The following is a 24,022-nucleotide window of genomic DNA, read 5'->3' as shown; positions in this document are numbered from 1 at the left end:
TAATCCGGTATGCAAGAGTTCGTTCGAGCCCACACTTCTATTCTTCAAGCCCATCTGTGATAATGGGCCCATAGATGAAAAAAAGTTCTATAAACAAAATTCAAAAAAGCAATTAGATGTTTTGAATTTTGTGATGAAAAAATGTGTATCACAAAAATTAGGAAAACACTTTTGTCATAAAATAATTTTTTAAAAGTAAACGTAGAGTTTATTTTTATGAAAAAAAGGCGAGGATTGATACATCAAACTTATTAAGGAGTAAATATACATGTTTATCTCTTGCAATAGATACAAGTATGTACAAACACAAGAATATTCTTGCAATTCTATTCTCAGCCTCTCTTAGTTTATCTTCTTTTTTACTAGCTTTATATTCGTACAACAATAAGTCATTCTCATTATTTCGAACTACATTCTCTCGTCTCCAAAAGTGCTCTTCTATTAATTAAAGTATATCTGCTCATATAAAAAATTCATATCTTGTTTCTCTCTGCACACAGTTAAAACATTTCACATGAGAAGGTCATAAAGTTAACGGACTAGTATTTTTCATGCTTGCTCTATTTAACAAAGCAATATTCCTATAAAAATAAAAAAACAAAGCAATATGAAAATAGTAGCAAATTTGTAATCCCAATCCTTCTAGGTACGAGCGGGTTGGTGTGTCAACTCGCGTACCAATTAATATTTTAAAGCTGTTGTAAGTTATATTAAAAAAAAAAGGAAAAAAGGAGCAAAATGCGATAGAAACATCCCAAAGAACTGAAACGAAGCGGACAGAAGAAACATCAGGAAAACATGATTTTGCACATCAGAAACAACACCGTCGAAACTCGGGGATGCTCTTGCTTCCTTAACCAAATAGAATCTCCACATAAAAATTCCGATTTTCAATTGTTTCTCCTTTCACATTACCCACCTCTCTCTCTCTAAAAACAACCTCTCTCACTCTAAAATAAATTTTCACACTGGTATATTATGTACACAAATCCTCAGGGCCTTTCTCTGTATAATATACACAGATTGAAGGAGGAATTGAGGAATATCGACGCGTTTAAACGCGAGCTTCCTCTCTGCATGACTTTATTGAACGATGGTTGGTTTTGGATTTTCTTTCCTTTAATATGTCACTTTTTTGGACATAGATTTGGTTTTTGGGATGGGCTTGGATTTAAGAGGTTGCGGATAGGCAAGCTTCTTTTTATTTATTAATTTGGAACTAAATGATACAATATTGGAGATGGGTTCTTGGGTTTTGATTATTTTCTTTCTGTGGGTATTTGTTTTTGTTCTTATACATATGAAAATCTTCTACTAGGAACAGGTTTTTGGATTCTCGACATGGGTTTTAGATTTTGAACATGTTGATCGATAAAGTTATGTTATTTTGACATTTTTCTGTTTTATCTATGCGCGTGTGTTTTTGTAGCGATTCGAACTCTAAAGGAGGAGTCAATACAATGCACTGCGCCAAATGAGGCTCAACCACTGATGGAGGAGTTCATACCACTGAAGAAAGATCGTGATCGAAGTGAAGAAACCAAGAAAGAAAAAGACTACAGGGGTAAGAAGAATTGGATAAGAGCTCATTTCAGCTCTGGAACACTTATGATCATCCCTCTATTGATTGCACGAAACATAACACCAAATCAGAAACGAAGGTATAAAGAATAAGGTCACTACTTTATGTCTTCGTAGACCATGAAAGTCCATGGGACTTCACCAAAATTTAATTGCCAATTACCAGACAATCTGATTGAAGCGAGTGAATTAGGAAGGACCCATTCCATACTTAGAAAAAAAAGAAAAAGGAAGGACCCATTCCAGTCTTGTAAAAACAGGGTTGAAGGGGTGGGATTTATGCCATTGAAGGCGTATTTAGGTTATCCTGTTGTGAGCAAGGAAGAAAGAGAGGAATTTCCAGTTCATGGGCTTTCGCATATGTCATTCAAAATGATTCGTTTAATTAAATCAGTCCATGTCAGCGTCGGTGCACTTTGGTGCGCAAATTTGCCTAAAAGAATAATTTTCCTCGTAAACCATAGGAAGTCCTAACTTAAAAGTGCATGACTAGCATGCAAATACAAATAATAAGTTGGACTGCTGGAGTGAAAAAGCAAGAAACCAACTTGGTGAGGTTGAGAAAAAGTGCACTGGAGTCCTCTACATCACCTAGCAATTACTACCTCATTTCATCTGAAAATATAGGAAGGCCTAATGATGCTCACTAAAATAGTTTATTTTAAACATAAGGTGCATATTTTATCATCCCTACACTAATTTATAAGTCCAAATAAATTATATACAACATGACACAAAATAGAAAAAACACTAGAAGACTCGACATAGACATTTGGTTTAGTACTTCCATCAAATAGCTAATAGGCATAAAAAAAAGAAATCAGCAACCACGTCTCACCAACAGAGTACAACCAAAATTTACATAGAAACTGGTTCCAAAACAAAAAAATGGACAACCACGCCTCACCAATGGGGCCTCAGCAACAGGTGAATTACATAAGAAAGTGGTTAACAATCAGTGTACTTTCATCAAATCTTCGTAAAAGAGAAATAAAATTACACACAACTGGTTACCAATCAGGCCTCAGTAACCAAAAATCAGTGCACAATCCATAGAGGGGTGTGCTGTGAGGGAAGGATGTACACAAGTTCGGCAGGGAACTCAGTGTGACGTGGCCGCAAATCTGGACGCAGGAGAATTTTATACATTATTTAGAGGACTGTTAAGAACTGTGACGTGTAATTTAGACCCGATTTGCAACTGGTGTGCAATGCACTGTTAAGGACCGGCCTTTCTCTGTATTGTTTCTCAAAAATGATTAGACGATAACCTTCACAAAGAGAAATTCTCAAGCATGAATTAATTCCCATCTTCCATGACAACAGAGATAAAGAACTCTTTTTACAGCCTTTTTACTACTTTAATTTAAATGCAGGACAAATTTGTAAAATAGAGTTATAAAAGTATCTTCATTTTACAAATAAAATACAGCCTCTATGGAAACCAGAGTCGTAAAAACTGGATGCCTTTGTCATTTTCCTCGCCGGGAACTTTTTATGCATTTTACAATGGGAAGTACCATTTATAGCCTCCTCCTTGTGCAACCTGTAACATATTAAATTGAATATAAGAAACTAGTTAATAAGATCACACTGATCGTCTAGGAGGGAGAAATGTATAACCTGTATTATACTTCAAAATGAATTATAAGAAACTAGTGAATAAGGTGACATATCTAGAAGGGAAATTCTTGAAATTTATATCTAGTATTGATGAAGCTCCAATTAGAACCTTTTTTAGCCTTTTCTTAGGTTGATAGTAATACTACCATAATCAATCTCCAATTGTGAGACTCATGCCATGCTACTTAAGAAAAATGCTACCTAGCCCTCTTAAAGTTACCTTTCAAGTATTTTATTTACTTTTTACTTAGTGATTAAAGAAGTGACTGTTAGTGAAGTTATATATTTTTTTATGATTAAGAATGTTAAAAAAATACTTGAAAGAAAATGACAAACAACAACATCTACAAATTTGTGCTAACGGTACGCCCAATAGTAAAAGCTGGCCGGCCCGCTAGCACTACTTGCTACCTAAAATTAACAAATAGAATTAAAATCAACTAATCATTCTAACGCTTGTAGGCAAATGTAAAGGACACAACATCCAAACCTTGACTAGCAAGATTCAAATTTTAAAATTCTTCTCGCAAATCAAATTATGTAATATTAATAGTGTAAAAGGTGTCTCCCACACTAGTTTGCAAAAAGAATTTTTCAAAATCAATATAAGAGAATTGAGGATTCACATAAAATGAGAGGGAGAAGTTATTGAGACTTGTGTCATGCTACCAAAATTCAAGTAAAGCTCAAATTGTAATCTTAACTACGACATTTTGAAATATAAGCTCTAATGTGGCTTGAAGATTTTTTTGAGTTGTTACATAACCACAAACTTTTTTTTTTTTTTTATAAGTACATAACCCACGAACTTGTAATGAAGTGGTCCTTCAAATGCAAAGGTCATTCAAATTCAAATCCGATGCCATTCTCTTCAATTGTGGGTGCAATTCGTGCCTCTTTAGTGCGCTTGTTCTTTTTTTTTTTTGGGGGGGGGGAGGGGGTGGGTGTGAGGGATGGCAGTGGTGGTGAGAGGTGCTCGCACAAGTGGGCAGATGGTCGAGGGACAGTGCCGCTCGCGAGTTCATGGTGAACGGGGTGCTCATGTGGGTGCAATTCATGGTGGGTGCTCGCGAATGCAGTAGAGGCAGTGAGGGATGATGGCAATGGACGGTGGCAGTGGTGGGAGTGGTGGCGCCAGTGCTCAGCCAATGCTTGAGTGGGGTAGCGGTAGTAGGGGTAGATTCAGTAGCCAGTAGGGGCAAGAAAGAAGAAATGAAGAAGAAGAAAAACGGAGGAGGCGGGGGATTAGTTAGAGATGAAACCCTAAGACAATGCTTTTTCTATAATCCAAGTGTTTTTTTATATTTTTTATGTATTTGGAGTTTGGTGTGGTTTGGTTCTCTCTCTCTTCCTTTTGAAGGATTGGGGTTTTTGTAGTGTTTCTTAATGTTTATGATTTTGTTTATTTAATAAAAGAAATAGACTATTAGACTTGTGTCCATAGCAGGAAAACCCCTCATCTTTTGAAGGATGGGATGGTTGGATACTCCTTTTGGATGGAGTGATTGGATATCCATCTTCTTTTGGAGGATGAGGTGCTTTGGATACCCCACCTCCAAAAGAGGTGGGAGATGATTTTATCTCTGTTTATTATAATGATACTCTCTTATGAGTTTTTAAAAATTAAGACAATACCCATCGTAAAAACATTTGTGTGTGGGAAGGCGTACAATATTGATTAGTCATAGCTGTAACTTCCTTCATGGATAAAATGAAATCTATTTCCTATAATAAAAAAAAAAAAAAAAAAAAAAAAAAAAAAAAAAAAAAAACAACAACAACAACAACAAAGGTGTAACACCTTGCCATGCATTTCATATTGAGAAGAAGATTACCTCTGTTTATTTAGGCCTGATTTGTCATTATAAACTATCTCATCTCATTTAATCATTATAACTTTTTCAAATTAAAAAAAAATATATAATAAATTTTAAAATAAAAATAATATTAAAAAATTACTTCCTAATAATATTTTATTTATCTCACGAAACCAAACGAGGCCTCATTCTTCTCTATCTACCCAGTACTATCTCTCTATCAATATTACAACTACCAAGTCCAACATCTTAACATCATCAAATGAACAATAAATTTAAAAAAGACAACACCCATGGGAAAAACCATATCATCTCCAGGTTAATTAACCAACTAAGAGAAATCCCCAACATAATGATAATCCAGCAGAGCACCAGAATTAAATTCATTTACCAAAAGAAGAAAGGAAAAAAGAAAAACAAATCTTTAACCTAAAGAGCTCCTCATCCTCTCAGAATTGCATCACTTCTCGGACGAGTTGGGTCCCCTCTTCTTGCCGAATCCAACCACTACAATCACCCGAAAAAAGGAATTTTTCCCAGTCAGAATCATAATGAAAAAAAAAACCTCCCAAATCACGTATGTCTCGAAACCTAAATATTATATCCAGGCTGTTGCAAGACCCATATGTTAGAAAAAAAAAGATTACCAACACTGAAAATTCATACTAACTAGTTGGTTTAAAGAGCTACACTTGAGAAATAAAGATGAGAACGAGAGACAAACCGGCGGTGACGAATCGGCGATTGTATTGCATGCGCTTGTGGGCGCGTCCACGGGGTTTCTTCTTCTTGTCCTGTTTGGCCACTTTGGGAGTCTGGCCTCTCACTTTTCCAGCCCGAGCCAGAGATCCGTGTACCTTACCTGAAGAATAAAACAAAAAATATAAAGAATCAGAGATTAGAAAACCTACAAACCATAACAAGAAAGGGATTCTTTGGGAGAGATATTTGAGGTCAGATTTAATAATTACCCATGGTTGATTGCTAGAGAGAGCTTCCGCCGCTAGGAGTTTGTCTGCAACTGGCGACGATTTAAAGAAATATAGGGTTAGGGTTTTGGGAAGAAACTGTATGTTCGACTGTTCGAGTGATCTGGACCGGGCTTTTGAAGGCACATGGTTTGAGCTCCCGATCGGTTCGTTGAGCCCACACGTCTATTCTTCAAACCCATGTGTTGTAAGCCTTGCGGCTGGAAAATATTTATAAACACTAAACACAATTAAAGTATTATTATTAGGCTATTTTAAAAAATAAAAATAATGTATTTAAAATAAAAGGACGTTTGAAATCATTATTTAAGACAATTATTAGTGTTAATGCACTTTTTAGCTCATATGCTAACACTACAGTCGAATGGTCCATATCAAAATCCAACAAACATGTTAATCAAATTATTTTATTACTATTTACAAATTATTTTATTATTATTTACAGGTATTATAAAATATTCTAAATATCTAAATGAGTTCTAAATTTAGGCAAATAATTTTATACAGACAATCATATTTTTTGTTAGCTGAAAACTTTACCAAGTAAGCGTGTTAGTTTTTGTAAGTTGGTTCTCTCACTTAGGTTTCGTTTGAATAGTGAGATGATATGAGATGATATGTAAATAATAGTGAAATAATTTAAGTGAAGATGTTTTATGAAATTTTGAGAAATGAGAAAGAAAAAGTTGAATAAAAATATCATAAAGTTTATATTGTTAGAGTATAGTTTTTTAATATTATTTTTATTTTGAGATTTTAAAAAGTTGAATTATTTTTTGTGTTTTGTTTATAAATTTGATAAAATTGTAATGATTAGATAAAAAATTTGAAAATTTAAAATTGAAAAGTATTTGTGTTTGAATATTGACATGAAATGAAATGAGACGAGAGACACTGGCTATTCAAACCAGACACTTTTTTGACAGAGAACTGCTACGTACAGTTCTAGATAGAGGCTTGCGTGCGCACGAATGGAGTTTATGGTAATTCTACTCTTCAAATTATGGTGAAATGTCAAAAAAGTCCCTAGAGCTTAAATTTTCTAATTCAGCTTCATTCCCTCCCTCTACAACGATTCTGCCCGAGACCAGTTTCGAATCCTCCTGGGTGTTCGAACATCAAGTGAGCATTTCTCATCTTCTCCTTTTGGATTTATAATTGATTTTACATTGATATCTATTTTTTTTTCTTTTGGCATTTATTTTTCTAAAGAAATGGTATAAACTAACGGTTGAGAGAAATCAGAGGGATAGAAAAAAGATGACTTTAAACAAAGATAAGCTTAGAGGGGGGTTTCGTATGCTCAAGATTTTAATTTCTCTCCTTTCCCACATTTTTATCGACAACCAATGACACCCAAATCACTCAATCTCGAGCCCTACACTTCCTATGTCCTTAATCAACTCTGTAAAGGGTCAGACTTTGCCTCTTTGGTCCAAAGGGAATGAATGGGTCAAAGTTTTAGGCCATTCTTAACGTCTTGTATTGGTCCTCCTTAAAAAAATAAAAAATAAAATTTAGAATTTCTAAAATATAACTGAATTATTCTGTGGTAGTTTTGATAATCTTGAACACTTGGTAAGTTCTAGTGTTATACGAAACTTATTTGCTTTTCTAGCTTAGTATTGCCATGCGGGGAAGAACTATAACTCAAGATTTTTATTTTTTTTATTTTTATGAACAAGATGGACGAAAGTAGCAAAAGTAATCAGGCTGAACCCACCTCATATACTTGGTGAACGTTGTTTTCTGAAGATGAGTTTTTAGAACTGACAACAGGCTCTAATGCTGAAAATGAGATGTTAGAGCCAATGTAGGGATGTAATGTTGATGAGAATGTTTTAGAGCCAATGTTGGGCTCTAATGTTGATGAGGGAGTGTTAGAGCCAACGTCGGGCTGTAATGTTGATGAGGAGATTCCAAAGCCAACGACTGGGATGATTTTTAAAACTAAGGCGGAACTCATTGAGTACTACAAGAAATATGGGAGATAGGCTGGGTTTGGAATAATGACCCAACGAAATAAAATGGATCAAGATGAGAGAGTGTTAGATATGTAATACTTGGCTATGTGCGTGGTGGGAAGGCAAGGAATCATAGTACTAATCTCGCTAACCCACGTCTGACAACTAAGACTAATTGTAAGGTGATAATTAATGCAATCTTGGTTGGTGAGTTATTGCGCATTAATGCTGTTAAAAATGCACACAACTATGGTTTTAAGTCTAAGAAATGCAAGATTCTTTAGATGTAATCGAGCTATTGATGATTCTGTCAAGAGGCAGCTAGACATTAACAATAAGGCAGACATCGGTATGCCTAAAAGTTTCAACGCATTGGTTGTCAACGCTGGTGGATTCGATAAACTATCATTTATTGAGAAATATGCACGAAATTATATTGACAAAGCCAATCACCTTAGACTTGTCAAAGGGAGTGCTGCAACATTGAGGGATTATTTCATGAGAATGCAATATAAGAATGAGAGCTTTTACTTATTGATGGATTTAGATGATGACGGAAGATTAAAAAATATATTTTGGACTGATGCACGCAGCATAGCAGTATATGGATATTTTGGGGACGTTGTGACATTTGATACAACATATCTAACAAATTGATATGGTATGTCATTTGCCCTTTTTTTCGGTGTTAATCATCATGGACAATCCATATTGTTAGGCGCTTGTTTGATATCAAGTAAAAATACTGAAATGTTCATCTGGTTATTTGTAACTAGGTTGAAATGTATGGATGAGAGAGCGCAAAAAACTATCATTATTGATCAAGACAGGGCCATGAAAATTGCTATTGAAATAGTTTTTCGAAACACTCGGCATAGATATTGTTTGTGACATATTATGCGAAAACTACCTGAGAAGTTGGGTCACATTTCCAATAAAATTGTGGTTTGAAGACTGCTTTGCACAAATATTTTTATGATAATGCAACGAATATGGCACAAAAGTTATGAGTAATGAGTTTTCAGTACACAAAAACGAAGACCCAGTTCGGACATGCACAAGCGAATACTAAGGGGCATGATGTTGAGATTGGAAGTTTAAAAAATGTTTTGAGTCCTCGAGTTGTTAGAGGCAAAGGGAGATCTCCATCAAAGAGAAGAGCACAGCCAATTGAGAAGATTTTGGAAAAACGACATACTAAAAATAACCAATCTGATGCCGGTGACAATAGAAAGAGAAGAAATGTATTCCATTCTTATCTCTTTTTTATTTCAATGGTATTTCATTTGTATTTAATAAGTCGAGTTTTATTTAATTTGATTTTTAAGAAAATGTATATATTCAAATTTAGGCAAAGAAACAAACGGAAGATGACAAAATTATGAGTGACCCTATAGTTTTTACAGAGGCAGTGTTAGTGTCTGGCTCACAACAAAGTGTTATTTCACAAGTATACAATTTTTAAGTAAGTACATGTTTTTTTAAAAGTATTTTGAGTTTTATATTTGTGGTTGTGATTTTACGTTCTGATTTTTATAGATGGATGAGCTGTTACAGTTGGATCCTCAACATCATGACCAACGTGCTCAGTTGATGAATTAAATCCGAATTGATGTTTGGGATTTTGAGTTTCTGATAATGTATTCTTAAATCAGTTCATCCATTGTATAGTTTTGTATTTTAAGTTTTTTGTGATGTATTCTCAGAGATGTTACTCTATGTTGGTTTCGAGTTTTTGATGATGTATTCTCAGAGTTGCTACTATATATTGGTTTCAAGTTTTTAATGAATGAAGTGTAATTTTTACTATGTCTGGATTAATTGAAGACTGAAATTTTAAAGCATGAGCGACTGAGTTTGGAAACTAGTCAAATTTGAAACTGCATGTCAAGACCATTACTGATCATTATAGAAGCTGATCATATCCTTCTAAAATCATTATCCTAAGCATTTAAGTATATATAGAAGCTGTTATATATAATCATACATTTAAGTATGCTTAGAAGCTGATTTTAACATGAGCATTATACATTTAAGTATGTTTTTTTTTCAATTTTCATGCAAGATCGCGCGCAAAGAATTTGCTGACAAAGTATGGCTGCTGGATAGTGTAGCACATAAAGTCTAGAAAACTCTAATTATTTCTAGTAACATCACAAGTCTGGTATAGTGTAGCACATAAAATGATATTAGACGCTTACAACAACTTTATAAGTGACTAGTCTAACTTGACAACGCTTAAAACACTTTACAATTTTAAAACTTGGCAAAGGAATTAAGTCCCAACACAACATAACAACATTAAGAATAACCAACACTTTCTTTTGGATGTCCTTCACTCTTTTATGGATCTCTTCCGTTGTATATTGGAGTTTTTCCTCGATCTTTTAGAGTTTTTTTTCTCTTTGCTGGAGTTCTCCTTCTCTCTCTTGGAGATCCTTTTTCCTGACAACTGGACTTTCATTATATTGTTCAAACTCTGGCCATAAAATGTGGTTGTAGTGTGGTTTTCTCTGCACCGAAAACAAGTTTAGAAATTATTATAGTAGATAGGAAATTAAAATCAACACCAACAAAGTGTTAGTAACTACCTCCTTATTGTACTTTGGATATGAGTGAAGCTTGGTATTCTTGTAACAAAGAAGGGTCTCATGATCATCAAGTACTGCATATATAGTTTCAATAGACTTATGACTTTCTTTGATGCATATATGGGATTTAGGTATATATTCATGACAACAATATAATCAATTTCCAATGATAATCACTTAAAAGCTAGAAAAAGCAGAAAAAAGCTGCTTGTGCTATTTGTGTCTTTAAAATATGCTGCATAAAGAAGTAGTCATATATACGTATGAGGATTTGGATTGTGGAAATCTGTTAGGGCCGAGGAAAAGAAGTAGTCACATGTAAACCCGAACTGGTTTAAAAAGCTGCAAGAACACTACATCAGCATCAAGTTATGGTTCCAGGTGGAAGTCCATCCTTAATTCCATTGTCAAACAGGTATCATAGGTTTGTATACATCTCTATGCATTTATGTATTTCTGTCCCCCCACCCCTACCCTGTTTTCTTATCACCACATTTCACAGGTGCATGCCCAGAAATGTTTTTACTCTTCTTAATCCAACTGATTATTTCTCATTAAAGGTGCCTCTGTCTTTGGCCATAAGGGTAGTATCCCTTCGAGAAACATTACCGTTTACACTGCAATCATTATGGAAAAACCAACAATATATTTCTAAAATCACATAAACCAAAAAAGCAGAATGCCTGAAAAACTAACTAGTATTGATGCTTAAAAATTTTTAGAAATTCCATATTATCTCCAAGTAAAATAACATGAAAATTAAGAGGAAATTGATTCATGTAAATTCACCAACCAGTCGAATGCAACGTATTGTAGAATATAAATCGAAAAAAAAAAACCAGCTTAAAATTGCAAAAGAAAAATATAAGAAAAAATCATAAGAGCAAGAAGATTCATAGAAGTAAATAAAACGACGACATTGCTTTTTCGAACCTTCTTACAGGTGAGAGGTGATGTAAGGAAATGCACGTAGTCGGTGTTCCTTTTTAGCAGTTCCTCGTCCAATTTCGAAAAGAAAAGAGAATACTTGAGAAGTGAAAAGTGAGAAAGAGATCGTAAGCCAGAGAGAGAGAGAGAGAGAGATTCCCAGTGAAAAAGTCTCTAGTGTTTTCAAAGGAAGGGGGAGGGGGGAGGGCAGAAAAGTTTGGGGATGAAACGAATCGTTTCAATTCATGCCTAGGAAGTCCTCCCCCAGGATTGTACCCAGAATTATTCTTTCCGACAAATGAGATTCGAGCATAGGTGGGGAAATGAACAAAATAATTAAAAAACAATATGACATAGAATCCAAAAAATAATAAAGAAAAAAGATTATGTCATAGTATCTCACTTTTGGAATCTCCTATTAACCAGGGAGAAATGATACCCCACTTCACTTTACACAACAGCCCTACATGGCATTTACTTTTTGTTTTTTAATAACTTTAAGGCGCTGGACTAAGAAGTCTGAAATTTTCATACCCACCCCGGGTCATTAACCTCCTGTCTCCACCAAAATCTCAAATCCAAATCCGGTCACCACTGCCACTTCTTGCATAGGGACTTCTGGAATTATAGACAATGACAGGCCTCTATCAAGTATTTGCACAATTAGAAGGGCCAGGACATAAGGAACTACAATACACACAGAAGGAACACATAAAAACAAGTCACATACCTTTCATGTTCATATGCTAAATCAATCCCCCATTCCATTTTATTCTCAAACTTCCTGTCGCTTTTCACTGCCTCTTCTAGAAGTTCCACAACCTCCGTATATGAAATCCGCTCAAAAGGGGTTGAACCAACCATCCATATACACTCAACGCAAGTCTTAGCAAACTTATCATCCATGAATTTCATATCATCAAGGCAATTGTCGAGTAACCACTGACAGAGAAACTTCACGTATGCCTCGGCACAGTTGATATCATCCTACAAAAATAGACACTCAGATGTTACCTCTATCTGTAATATTTCTTACCATTCTATCACATAATTACATATTCACTATGAATGCTAAGTAGATTTCAAGGGAAATTGAGCAAATGCGTTCAATTCATTAGAACGAATCGCATAATTTTGGAATTTCATTGCTCAGACAAGACTACTCACATGATTGGTATAATTGCAAAAGTTATTTTATTAAATTATTAAAGGCAACTGGTCACACCAAGATTTTTCATACAACAAACACCTATGCAGATATCCACTTGTAGGACATACCTTCAATTTTGCAAATGCAATTTCAGGCTCCACCATCCATAACTCAGCCAAATGCCTTGAAGTTAGGCTTTGTTTACTAATACAAATATTCATAAATATTCTCATATATTTCCTAACCAAACATTACTTAAATACAAAACATTTTTCAATTTCAAACCTTCAAATCTTTCATCTAATTATTACTTAATCGTTATATTTTTTCTAAACTCTCAAACAAAACATAAGAAGTAATACAACTTTTTCATATTTTAAAACAAAAATTATATTCAAACAATTTTTTAACATTTTTATTCAATTTTTTCTCTATTTTTTCAAAACCCAATAAACATCTTAATTAAACTTTTTTATTACTATTTACAAATCATTTATTATTATTTACAAGTATTATGAAATATTCTAAGTATCCAAACCAGTTCTAAATTTAGGCAAATAATTTTGCACTAACAGTCAGTTTTCTATTGAAATTTCAAATTTTTTTTTGTTAGCCGAAAACTTGACCAAGTAAGCATGTTAATTTTTGTAAGATGTCATTGGTTCTCTCATTTAGGCCTCATTTGGATAGTGAGATGAGAATGGATGAGATTATATGTGAATAATAGTAAAATAATTTGTAAATAATAGTGAAACGGTTTAAGTTAAGATGTTTTATGAAGTTGTGTGAAATGAAAGAAAAAAAATTTAAATAAAAATATTATAAAGTTTATATTTTTAGAGGATAATTTTTTAATATTATTTTTGTTTTAGGATTTAAAAAGTTGAATTGTTTTTTGTCTTTTGTTTATATGTTTGATAAAATTGTAATAATTAAATAAAAAAAGCTGAAAATTTAAAATTGAAAAGTGTTTGTATTTAAATATTAACATAAAATAAGATGAGATGAGACATTCTTGCTATTCAGACCAGTCACTTTTCCGACAAATGAGATTCGAGCATAGGCTGGGAAATGAACAAAGTAATTAAAAAAGAATATGGCATAGAATCCAAAAAATAATAAAGAAAAAAGATTATGTCATAGTATCTTGCTTTTGGAATCTCTTATTAACGAGCGAGAAATGATACCCCACTTCACTTTACACAACAACCCTATGTGGTATTTATTTATTTTTTAATAACTTTAAGGTGCTAGACTAAAAAGTCTAAAATTTTCATACCCACCCCGGGTCATTAACCTCGCCTCGTCTCCCCCAAAATCTCAAACCCAAATCTGGTCACCACCATCAACACCAGTGTCGTAGGTAAGTCTCTCTCTAAAAAATCCAGCCATCACTGTCCGCCCTCACCATGGGTATGTCTCTCTGCTCTCATTGTTCTCTCTCTCTTCCACAAAATCCTAGTTTCTACTCTCAATCATTGATCATTTCGTGTCTTTCTTCGAAAGTGCCCTTTTTTTAACTTTAGAGCTAGTTGAACAGAGGCATTTTGCACTACACTGTAGGTTTCTCCCTCACTCCTACTTCTTTTTTGGTTTTTCATTTTTTTGCTGATAAACCATATATTCTAAGTATCCTTGGACTAAATACAATATTAGTTATTTTCTCTTAAATCATATATTATGCTCATTTAGCCTTATTAGTAAATATTTAGTTTCAACGTTCAGAAGTGATTCTAATTTCGATTTTGGCCAAATTTTTTGTTGGATTCTTGTTTATTTATGTATTTATTTCTCATACAATAATTTAGATTTTTTCACTTTTGGAAAAATCTTTATAATTTCAAATTTTGTAGCTATTTAAGTCCGGCTTATGGGCTTTATAAAATAATTTTAAATTTTACTATTAATCAATATTTTTCAGAGTTTTCTCTTTATTTTGGGCAAATCTCTTGTTTTCTCTGTGTTGACCATTTGTTGAAACTAGCCGTCATAATTAATATAAATTATGTTCGGTGTCAGTTGGCATCAGTGCTTCACATCTTTTCTGAGGTGATATCTCATCACTTTCCATGGCTGGTGGTTGTGGTCGTGGTTGTCGTGGGCAGGTTCCGAACGAGGAAGTCTCGCACTGTGATCATAGCCTTCAGGATGTGATGATTGAGAATTTACAGAGACATGTTGCAGAGTTAACCCAACGTCTAGCGGCGCAAGATATCGTGGATCGTGAGATGGAAGATCATGATTCTAATTCCAGTTTTGTGAACCCGTATCACAATCGTGTTTTATTCTGAGAGCATCGTAGTAGGGAAGAGTGTAATGGGAACCTCAATTTCATAGTTGATTTATCAGAATTTCCTAGTACTTTTAGGTTGAAGGTTTCGTTGATTTATTGCATAAGGTTGAGTGGATTTACTACTCTAAGGAAGAAGAGGTTGTGGATGGATATTCTTCTATAGGATGTAACTCTATACCAATCTACGATACCTATCTTGATGATAATAACTTAGTGGATGAGCTAACTATTTTCATTAAAAACATAGATTGGAAAAAGAAAATGGTGGTGAAGTTTTGAAGTTTGAATATCATGAAACAACTTTAGAGACAATTAACTATGTTCATTTTCTTAGAGTTTGGGACTTTTTTTTTTAAATTCTCCTATGCAAAATCTTTTTTTTTTTTTTTGGATTTGAGATATGAGAAAGAAACTTAATTTTGGAGTATAAGATGTTCAATATTATTTTATTTCGACCCAATCAAATCAATTTTAGTTTTTCCATGATCATCGGGATGATACAACAAAAGGAAAGACATATTCATCTAATTGGAAATCCAAAAAATAGAGGCAAGAAAGTTTAAAGTTTGATGATGAACTCTCTCCAACCCTGTGAGAATGATGCAAACCCAAATCGATATGAGGTATCTAGGTCCAGATTCTACGCTGATTGCATGGAAGTACTACCTTAAGAAGATGGATCTATACAAATATGTAAGGAAAAACTTAATATCTTCCTTGAACTAAAGGCAATATCAGCTATTTTCCCTCAAATCATATATTTATGCTCATTTTTGCCTTATTAGTAAATTTTTAGTTTCAAGTTTTGGAAGTTATTTTGGTTTTGGCCAAATTTTTGGTAGGATTTTTGTTTATTTATATTTTTATTTCTTATACAATAATTTAGATTTTTTCACTTTTGGAAAAATCTTCATAATTTTGAATTTTGCAGCTATTTAAGTTCGGCTTGTGGGCTCTATAAAATAAAATTGAATTTTACTATTAATCAATATTATTCGGAGTTTTATTTGCGTTTTGGGTGAATCTCTTGTCTTCTATGTATTGATCATCTATTGAAACTTGTCATCAAAATTAATCTAAATTATGTCCGGCGTCATTTGTTCGCCTTGACCAACAATATCTCCTTTCTCCTTGACAAGAAGTTGAGCAGCTACTATATCAACTGTTGATGGAGGAGTTTTCTTGATCAACTCCTTCTTCAACTTATCAGCTTTGTTAATCAAAGTTGTAACTTGATACATTTCACCTGCACCCTCACAATCACTAGTGATGATAATTGGAGTGTGAACATAAAGAATCCAAGCTTCTGGAAGAATGTATATGTTGCATATGCAAGTGTATTTCGGATTTGAGCAACACAGATATCTGCAACCACAACCTTCTTTATTTAGATAACCAAAAAATAGTAATAAATATTAGGACGAAAGCCGTTTTGGAGCAGTCGGGCTGTTTTTATTAGAGAAGCAGCCCTCCTATTATGAGTTGTCGCATCAGTTATCACACCAAATAGATAATAGATGCACCCACAGTGAATCACAAACGTAGGTCACCAGAGCCCCTCCCTTCCATCTCGATTCGATTCCAAACTCACCATCGCTTTCATCGAAGCAGCCCTCACCATCGCGATTTGAAGCTCCACTACCACCTCCCAGTTCGACGTTGACACGTTTCAACCGAAATCCACCTCTCACAATCATTGCTCACTGCGAGACTTGGAACTCTTTCGTCAGAAAATCGTGTGATTCTCTCATGGAAAATCGCGTGGATGAAACCTGGGAAGGTGATAATGTAAGGCACTCGTTGCTAATTTTCTCTAATTTTTCTGGTTTGAATTTAGATTAACGGTACCAATGGAATAGAAATTCCCATCATATTTGAATTCCTCCTCTTTCTTGGTGTTTTCCTCCCTTGCAGCAGCCCTTTGAATGAACTATTCGAACAAAGAAAAAACTACTTTATACTCCCATGAGATTAAATATGTGAAATATCAAATCATTCCCGGAGAAAATAAGAAAAACCCTGTTTTGAATCTCAAGTGAATTCGTCTAGATATTAGATTTTCAATATAAAGTGAATTTACCTAAATTTTACATAGAGAAGCGGACTATTTATAAAGGAAACAAGAAAGTTTGTACTTTTGTTTTACCTTAGGTTCTTTAGAGTGCTAGAAAGCTCGTGCTTTATGAAAAAAAGTTTTTGGGTATTTTAGCTTCTGGGTTTTAATGAAAAAAAAAAAAAAAGCCCGTGCTTTAGGAAAGATGGCATCTTAATTTTCTAGTTGAATCCCTCAACTTAAGGAATTTCAACTTAAGGAAAGACGGCTGAGAGGAAGCGGGACTGTTAGTGACCAAAGAGTTTTTGTGCAAGAGGGGCAAAGTGGATGGCGAGGAATTGGGTGAAGTTCGCTCACATCATCACTAAGTTGTGAAGCTTGCGTGGCAACTAACTATTATAGGGTTGTTATTTGTAGGTTATAAGCCCAACCGGTCCTAAGGTTTTCTCTATTAGCACTGTACAAAAACTGATGAAATTGGCCATCAACGACGCAAACCGACTGCTGGAGTATGGAATTGGCCTAAACCGGTAGAGAATTGGTCGGCCGGCTGTAGGAGATTGATGAAACCAATGTCGGCCGGTTCGATCCCGGTTTGAACCAAGTTCAAATCGCTGAACTAGTCGATATAATATAATACACACACATACACACATATATATTTTAGAAAAAAATTTAGAAAAAAAATTTAAAATGGAACGACGCTATTTGATTTAATACATCAAATGGCGTCGTTTGGATTTAGGGTTTAATACTCCCTTGTTCTTTTTCTTCCAATTCACATTTCTCTCAGACTATCTCCTCTTTCACACAGTGTCGTTTGCGAATTTGTCGCGCATCTCTCTCTCTCTCACTTTCATCGCACCTCTCATCTCTCTCTCATCACAACGCGCCACCATTCTCTCTTTCTCTCTCATCATGACTTGAACTCTCTCGGTACTATCTCTTATTGCACCACTGACGGGACGCCAATGAACTGACCTGCATCACGCTGAAACCAAGCATGCCGGTTTTCTCCCCCTTAACTGGTCATTTCGGCCGGTTTTAACCATGAAATTTTTCGATTGCTCAGCAATTTTGGACCAAAACCGAATCGACATTATTGGTTCACCCCTAATAAATATATTGATAAAGCAGAGTAGTTTAACGGAATTTCTACACATATCCGAATCCAATCAACAAGAAAGCTCTATGTCATCATGATGATAAAAGAAGCAAAAATATCATGCTATGTATATTTCATTCTTTAGTCATTTAGTTTTTTAAACGATAAATCTGTAATTATGTAAAGGTGGTGAAAACTTGCAATTAGATGTCTTGAACATAGAAATTTCAAAATCTATCCACCATCAGCTTTTAATATGTGACATCCAGAATCCACATGCGTTTCAGAATAGTCAAAAAAAAAAAAAAAAAAGTTCCTAAAGCTTAAACCAAGTATTCAAGAAAATGGACAATTTTTGGTATAAATAACATGGGTAATTATCAAGGAGCAGAGTCAAGTGAACTTTCTTGCCTAAGTAAGAAAAAATAAAATTCTTAACTTTTCCTTTATTACTCCATTCCAGAAATTCTGCAAATTCAAGACCTATTCAAAGTGAAAATTTTCTTTACCAAAAGCCAATAACCTTTGGAAAGGGTTTAATCCCCTTCCCTTTTGACGATCCCACCAGACTACCTTTTGGGCCTAAGCCCAAGTCTAAATCAACAGGCCCTGAGCTAATGACTTGACTTATTAAAAAAAATAAGATGATAACTTCTCTAGAATTTCAAATAAACCATCACTAACAAACGACTCTAACTATTGAAGATAACACCAAAAGGTAAGGGAAGTTCAAATAACTATCTCATCACTTGAATTCAAATGAATGATTAAGCGGTTACCACACCTAAAAAAGGGCCGTTGTGGATTCTATTTATACTCACCCAGGTACAACAATAAGGTAAGGCTCTCCTTCCTAAAAGATCCCAATTATCTTCAGTGACTTAGACATCGGAGCCATTTAACGCCACGCCAAGCCTCTTTTCTTTTTGGTTGAAGGAAATTGTGCAAGTGGCTGTGTGAAACACGTCTATAATAGTTGGCATAGTCTATGGGATCTCTTTTCCTACAACCAGTGTGCTTTTCATATGCTGACCACCACTACATCTCAATCAATCAAAGACCAAGAGGCTTTGCCCAGAAATATGAAGGGAATAATTGCAGATATGGGGGAAATCATGAAAAACTCACCACTGAAGTGGAGACACTTTGAAAGGAAAACAAGGCTCTTCTTCCTAAAAGATCCTGATTATCTCACTGACTTAAGCATCAGAGGCGTTTCACGCCACGCCACCCAAGCCTCTTTTCTCTTTGGTTGTAGGAATTGTGCTAGCAATTGTATGAAACAAGTCCATAACAACCTCCTTAACTAATCCTGAGTCATTTCTTGGATGAGAAAAGTGAAAGACTTTGTGCAAAATCTAGAAGAAAAACAAGCAAATGAAGCAAACACATTAGCACCGAGGACTAAACAAAGACGGAGGAATGCACTGTGTTAGTTCTAGGACAGAGGTGCACGAAGTCTCTGAGAAACTCAAGTGCCAGTTTGGTCTTCGGCAACGGGGTACTTGGCCAGGTTAATCGGGCCAACATGGACCACCTTCTTGACCTGAAACTCCACCTTTTACTTGGTCCCAGTGGGAGGAAGTTTCAGAACGCCGTCAACGTCCACACATGTGCATGTCGGCACCAGAGGGCTAAGATCCGACACGGCCGAGTCTACAATAACCTACAGGTTCCCTAGGCACGACTCGTCGTTGAGCTCCAGGAACGCGAACGCTTCCTTGTCGGCTTTCCGTCCCGTCTTGACACACATCCTCCGACCCGAACCCTGTGACAGGAAAGCCCCGAGCTATCTCTCGTAGGGAAACGATCGATTGGATCTGGACATGGTTCTAAAATTCAGCCTTTGAGATTGCAAATGATGAAATAAGCTGAGTCGTCTGCCATTCTCTACGAGCTTATGGCTTTCAACAGAGACTGAGCAAATTGGTACACCTTACCCAAAAGATATCAAAGCATTCTACAGGAGGCTGAATGATGACTCTAAGGCCCCATTTGAATAGTGAAGTGAGATTAGATATGATAGTTTTAGATGAAAGTTGAATAAAATATTGTGATACCCCGTATTTACGTGTATTTTAACTAAGTAAATTATTACATTTATTTAGATTATGAGTTTTCTTGTTTTAAATTTTAGATGATTTATGTGATATTATTTTGAGATTTTTAATTGTTAATTCAATGTGTTTTCTTGTTAATAATTATTGTTCATTATTTAAATTATTCTTTATTTTAAATTAGTTTATTGTTGGATTTAATTATTATTTTTATTTAATCATTACGTTTAAATTATTTTATTTAAATTGCTGTTTTGAAATCTTTTTCGTTGGATTATTTTTGTGACCCAAGATGTGAGGATTGTACCTCATTTCTTTCCCTCACTTTTTCTTTTTCCTCTTTTTCTTCTATTTTTCTTTTCTTTTTTCCCTCATTTCCTTCTCTCCTCTCTCTCTCTTCTTTCCCGCGGGCAGCCCTCTCTCCCCCGTCCATTTCGTCGTCCTCCAGCCACTACCGCCGTGGGTCGTCGTGTGCCTCACCGCCCCTCCCATTCTCTTCCTCATTGGCTGGCGACCCCCCCCCCCCCAATTCTCTTCCTCGCCGGCCTGCGACCACCCCCTTCATTCCTAGCCCCTCCCACGCCATTGTTAATCTCCACGCACGGCTTAAAGCTGCGGCCACCATTTGCTCCAGCGCCGCCGTTGCACCACCTCCGGCCACCATCTCTTCACCACATCTTCCTTGACCTCCTAACAATCTAAACCACCCATCCCCATCCCCAGCTCCAATCCGCCATCGGTGAAGCCCCACCATCCACATTTCCGTTTTGGACTTTTTGGACTTCAACCGCCCTTTACGCAGCCACCCACGGCCAACCACCACCACCACTAGCTTCATCGACATCCCTAAACCCTTCCCTAACAATCTCAAGTCTTCGTTTGTTCCCGTTCAAAAACTAGCATTTTGAGACCCATGGCCACAGTGCATTTTGCACTGTTACATTACTGTGCCGCCACTTCTTACATCTCTGTGATCCTCCAAAAATTATAATAAAGTGCTATAAGTATTTTCCAAGGAACTTTCGTGATTTAAATGTATTTTTGCACTAACTCATTTTTATTATGATTTGGTTGGTTTTGTCAGACTGAATTCGAGGAGTAAGGGGGTCGGATGGATTGGATGATGGAGTTGTTTTTGTTATTGGACTATGTTGTGGTTTGTTGGTTGTTGAAAAATGTGTTGTATCATGTACACTGCATATTTACATGCATGTTCATGTTTGTAACTGAAAACTGAGTTTTCGTATAATTGTATACATGTTCATGTGTATATTTGAAAATTGGATTTATGAGAAATGATTTTGAATATGTTTATAAATGATTAGAATGACTGGTTTATGAGAAATGAAAGGAGACTGTAGGGATGGTGGTAAGCAGGGACGGTGATAGAGTCCCGCCTGTGATTCCCACCTACGGTGCATGCGGTAGGGATGGTGGTATAGTCCCGCCTGCGATTCCCGCCTACGGTACATGCGGTAGGGATGGTGGTAGAGTCCCGTCTGCGATTCTCGCCTACAGTGCTCTGATAAGTACTTCTTATGTGAGAAAAGAACTGTACGGATAGTGGTAAGCAGGGATGGTGGTATAGTCCTGCCTGTGATTCCTACCTACAGTGTCCGATAAATGTTTATGTTGTCGGTTTATGATGTAATGGTTACGAGCACATTTTCTGGGAAATGACGGACATTATTCATGACATGTTTTTGGTCAAATGGAATTTTTGGCGTGCATTAGAAAATAATTATTTGTGGGGAACATGAGGTTTTTGGGGTCACATTTGTGTTTCGTTATGTACTCATGTGTGTTGGTTGCATTAATGCATTTCTATCTCTTGGGTTGCTTGGTTGATTACTTGCTGAGATTCAAAATCTCACGGTATTCGACACCCTGCGATATTGTTTTATGGTATCGCAGATTTTGATACAGATAAGGACGACGAGTCTTAGGCTTTGGCTCTGCTAGAGGAGTGATCTGGGATTGCTCTCGTGTATCGAGATTCATTTTATCACTCGATTATGTATTTGCCCTTTGTAATATATTTTGGGATAACTGTATAACTTTTTAAATGTAATTTATTTTGGATATTTGTATTTAAATTTCTGGTACTTAGTTGGTGAACTTTTAATTAACCGCTACGACCTTTGTTGTGCAGTTTTGCATGTTGCACACACTTGAGCACATTTTATTAGGATGCGTAACCTGTGTTGTCATCATCCCTACGTCACGATTTTCGAGTTTCCGTACGTGGGAGTCGGGATGTCATAAATATTGTTAGAATATTATTTTTTAATATTATTATTATATAAAATTTGAAAAAGTTAATTTATTTATTATATTTTGTTTAGAAATTTAGAAAAATTATAATGATCAGATAAAATGAAACTGTTTCTATATCCAAACAGGCCTAAAACGATAGCTGCTATGAATGTCCTTGTATCGAAGGTATGGTGTCTTATTATGCGCTTTTATCATTTTCCTTCCAATGAATTGTTCTGGTTTTAACTTTTGCTATTCTTTGCATATTATCACATTGAAAATTTGCCTTACATTTCAGCTGGGAGAGTTAATAGGGGGAAGCCAAAGAGAGGAGCTTTCTGAGGTTATTCAACAAAGGTAGGGGCTTTTTGTACTAAGAATCTTTGACTTGGATTGTTTTTATTGAGATTGTATTTTCGGTTAATGCTTTTTGGTGAGAAATTCCATATGATCGTTGAAAAAATATAATCATTAGAAAAATATATCCGTTGAAATAATATGAACGTTAAAAAATTAATGTACATTTTTTTAGTAACGAATAAATATTCTAATTACCATTAGAATTAAAATAAACAAAAATGTTAAAATCAATATTTTAATAGAATATTGATAGATTTAGAGAGTTTGTTATTTAATGTTATTGAAAAGTAGCTAACTAAATTTGAAAAATGAATTTCCTAATCAAAATTTGATCAAATAATGGCTAGAGCACAACTAATGCTCTTACGGCATGCGAAAATGCTAACATTTTATTTTCTCAACTTTTTGTTCCTTTTTTTTATTGCAGAATACAAGACAAGTAGCTGCCTTTTGAGCCATATGAGTGGTACCTTCACCTGCGGTGTTATGGAAAGATAAAACATTGTGGTTTTGGTCCTGGTTTCAAATGTAATGCTTCTCTTCGCCATCGGCACTGAGAATATCAGAGACGTTATTCCATTCGCTAGATCTTCCAGGAGAGCAGATCTTTATTCTTTTGCATATTGATGTTACACAACTTAGGGTCTAGAATTTCGTAGAAGTTGATCCCCATGTCGTAACTATGTAGTTATTATACTATTGAGTAATACTATATACAATCGTAGAGTGCGCAAATGCCGATCAATCGTTTTGCAAAAGAGTGAGATTCAACATTAAAAAAATTATTATTCTTTTATGTGAATTTCGTATTTACTCACTTTTTCTAAAGGGATTGCACGGTATTTGCACACTCTATCTTGCGTACTCTATAATTGTAAATATCTATTATTATATCCGATGCTCCTGCATGAGTATACAGTTTATTTTTGTTTGACTTAACGAAACAATTATTGTATATGGAAGCGGAACGAAGTTACTATTGTATCCTAATTTTGCAATCCTTAACTTGATTTGTTGGTATACTCATGATTTGTCGTTCATTGCTGAACTTGATCTCGTTCTTGCTATTTTTTTAAAAAAGAAAATACTTTTGGTCATGATATTTTTTTTTTTATAAAAGTAAACGTATACGTTTTATTTTTATATTAAAATAAATCTAATATATTATATGAAACTATATTAGTTTATGAGTTTACTATTGTAAAATCTCTATGGTGGTTTTTTTGGATATGTTTTATATGTACCAGGAGGACTTC

At 35.0% G+C, this 24,022-nt stretch overlaps 1 protein-coding gene and 1 pseudogene across 1 annotated transcript; both read right to left on the bottom strand.

The window, feature by feature from the left end:
- Positions 1-5,443: 5,443 nt before the first annotated feature.
- Positions 5,444-6,036, bottom strand: LOC121251525 (40S ribosomal protein S30). The gene is made up of 3 exons (XM_041150797.1): positions 5,993-6,036; positions 5,746-5,883; positions 5,444-5,528 (listed from the first exon to the last, which is right to left on the bottom strand). Exons 1-3 carry the CDS (start codon positions 5,994-5,996, stop codon positions 5,482-5,484), a joined length of 189 nt encoding a protein of 62 aa, XP_041006731.1. The 5' UTR covers positions 5,997-6,036; the 3' UTR covers positions 5,444-5,481.
- Positions 6,037-12,039: 6,003 nt separating this feature from the next.
- LOC121253526 lies at positions 12,040-20,910 on the bottom strand (annotated as a pseudogene).
- Positions 20,911-24,022: the final 3,112 nt, after the last annotated feature.

This window comes from Juglans microcarpa x Juglans regia, chromosome 2S, assembly GCF_004785595.1.
Source record: "Juglans microcarpa x Juglans regia isolate MS1-56 chromosome 2S, Jm3101_v1.0, whole genome shotgun sequence".
NCBI lineage: Eukaryota > Viridiplantae > Streptophyta > Magnoliopsida > Fagales > Juglandaceae > Juglans > Juglans microcarpa x Juglans regia.
The sequence above is the reverse complement of the archived record's forward strand: the minus strand, read 5'-3'. Positions and strand labels throughout refer to the sequence as shown.

Coding starts and splice junctions, on each gene's coding strand:
- LOC121251525 (XM_041150797.1), bottom strand. Junction 5,529..5,745: donor TCGCCGATTCGTCACCGCCG/GTTTGTCTCTCG, acceptor GGGTGATTGTAG/TGGTTGGATTCGGCAAGAAG.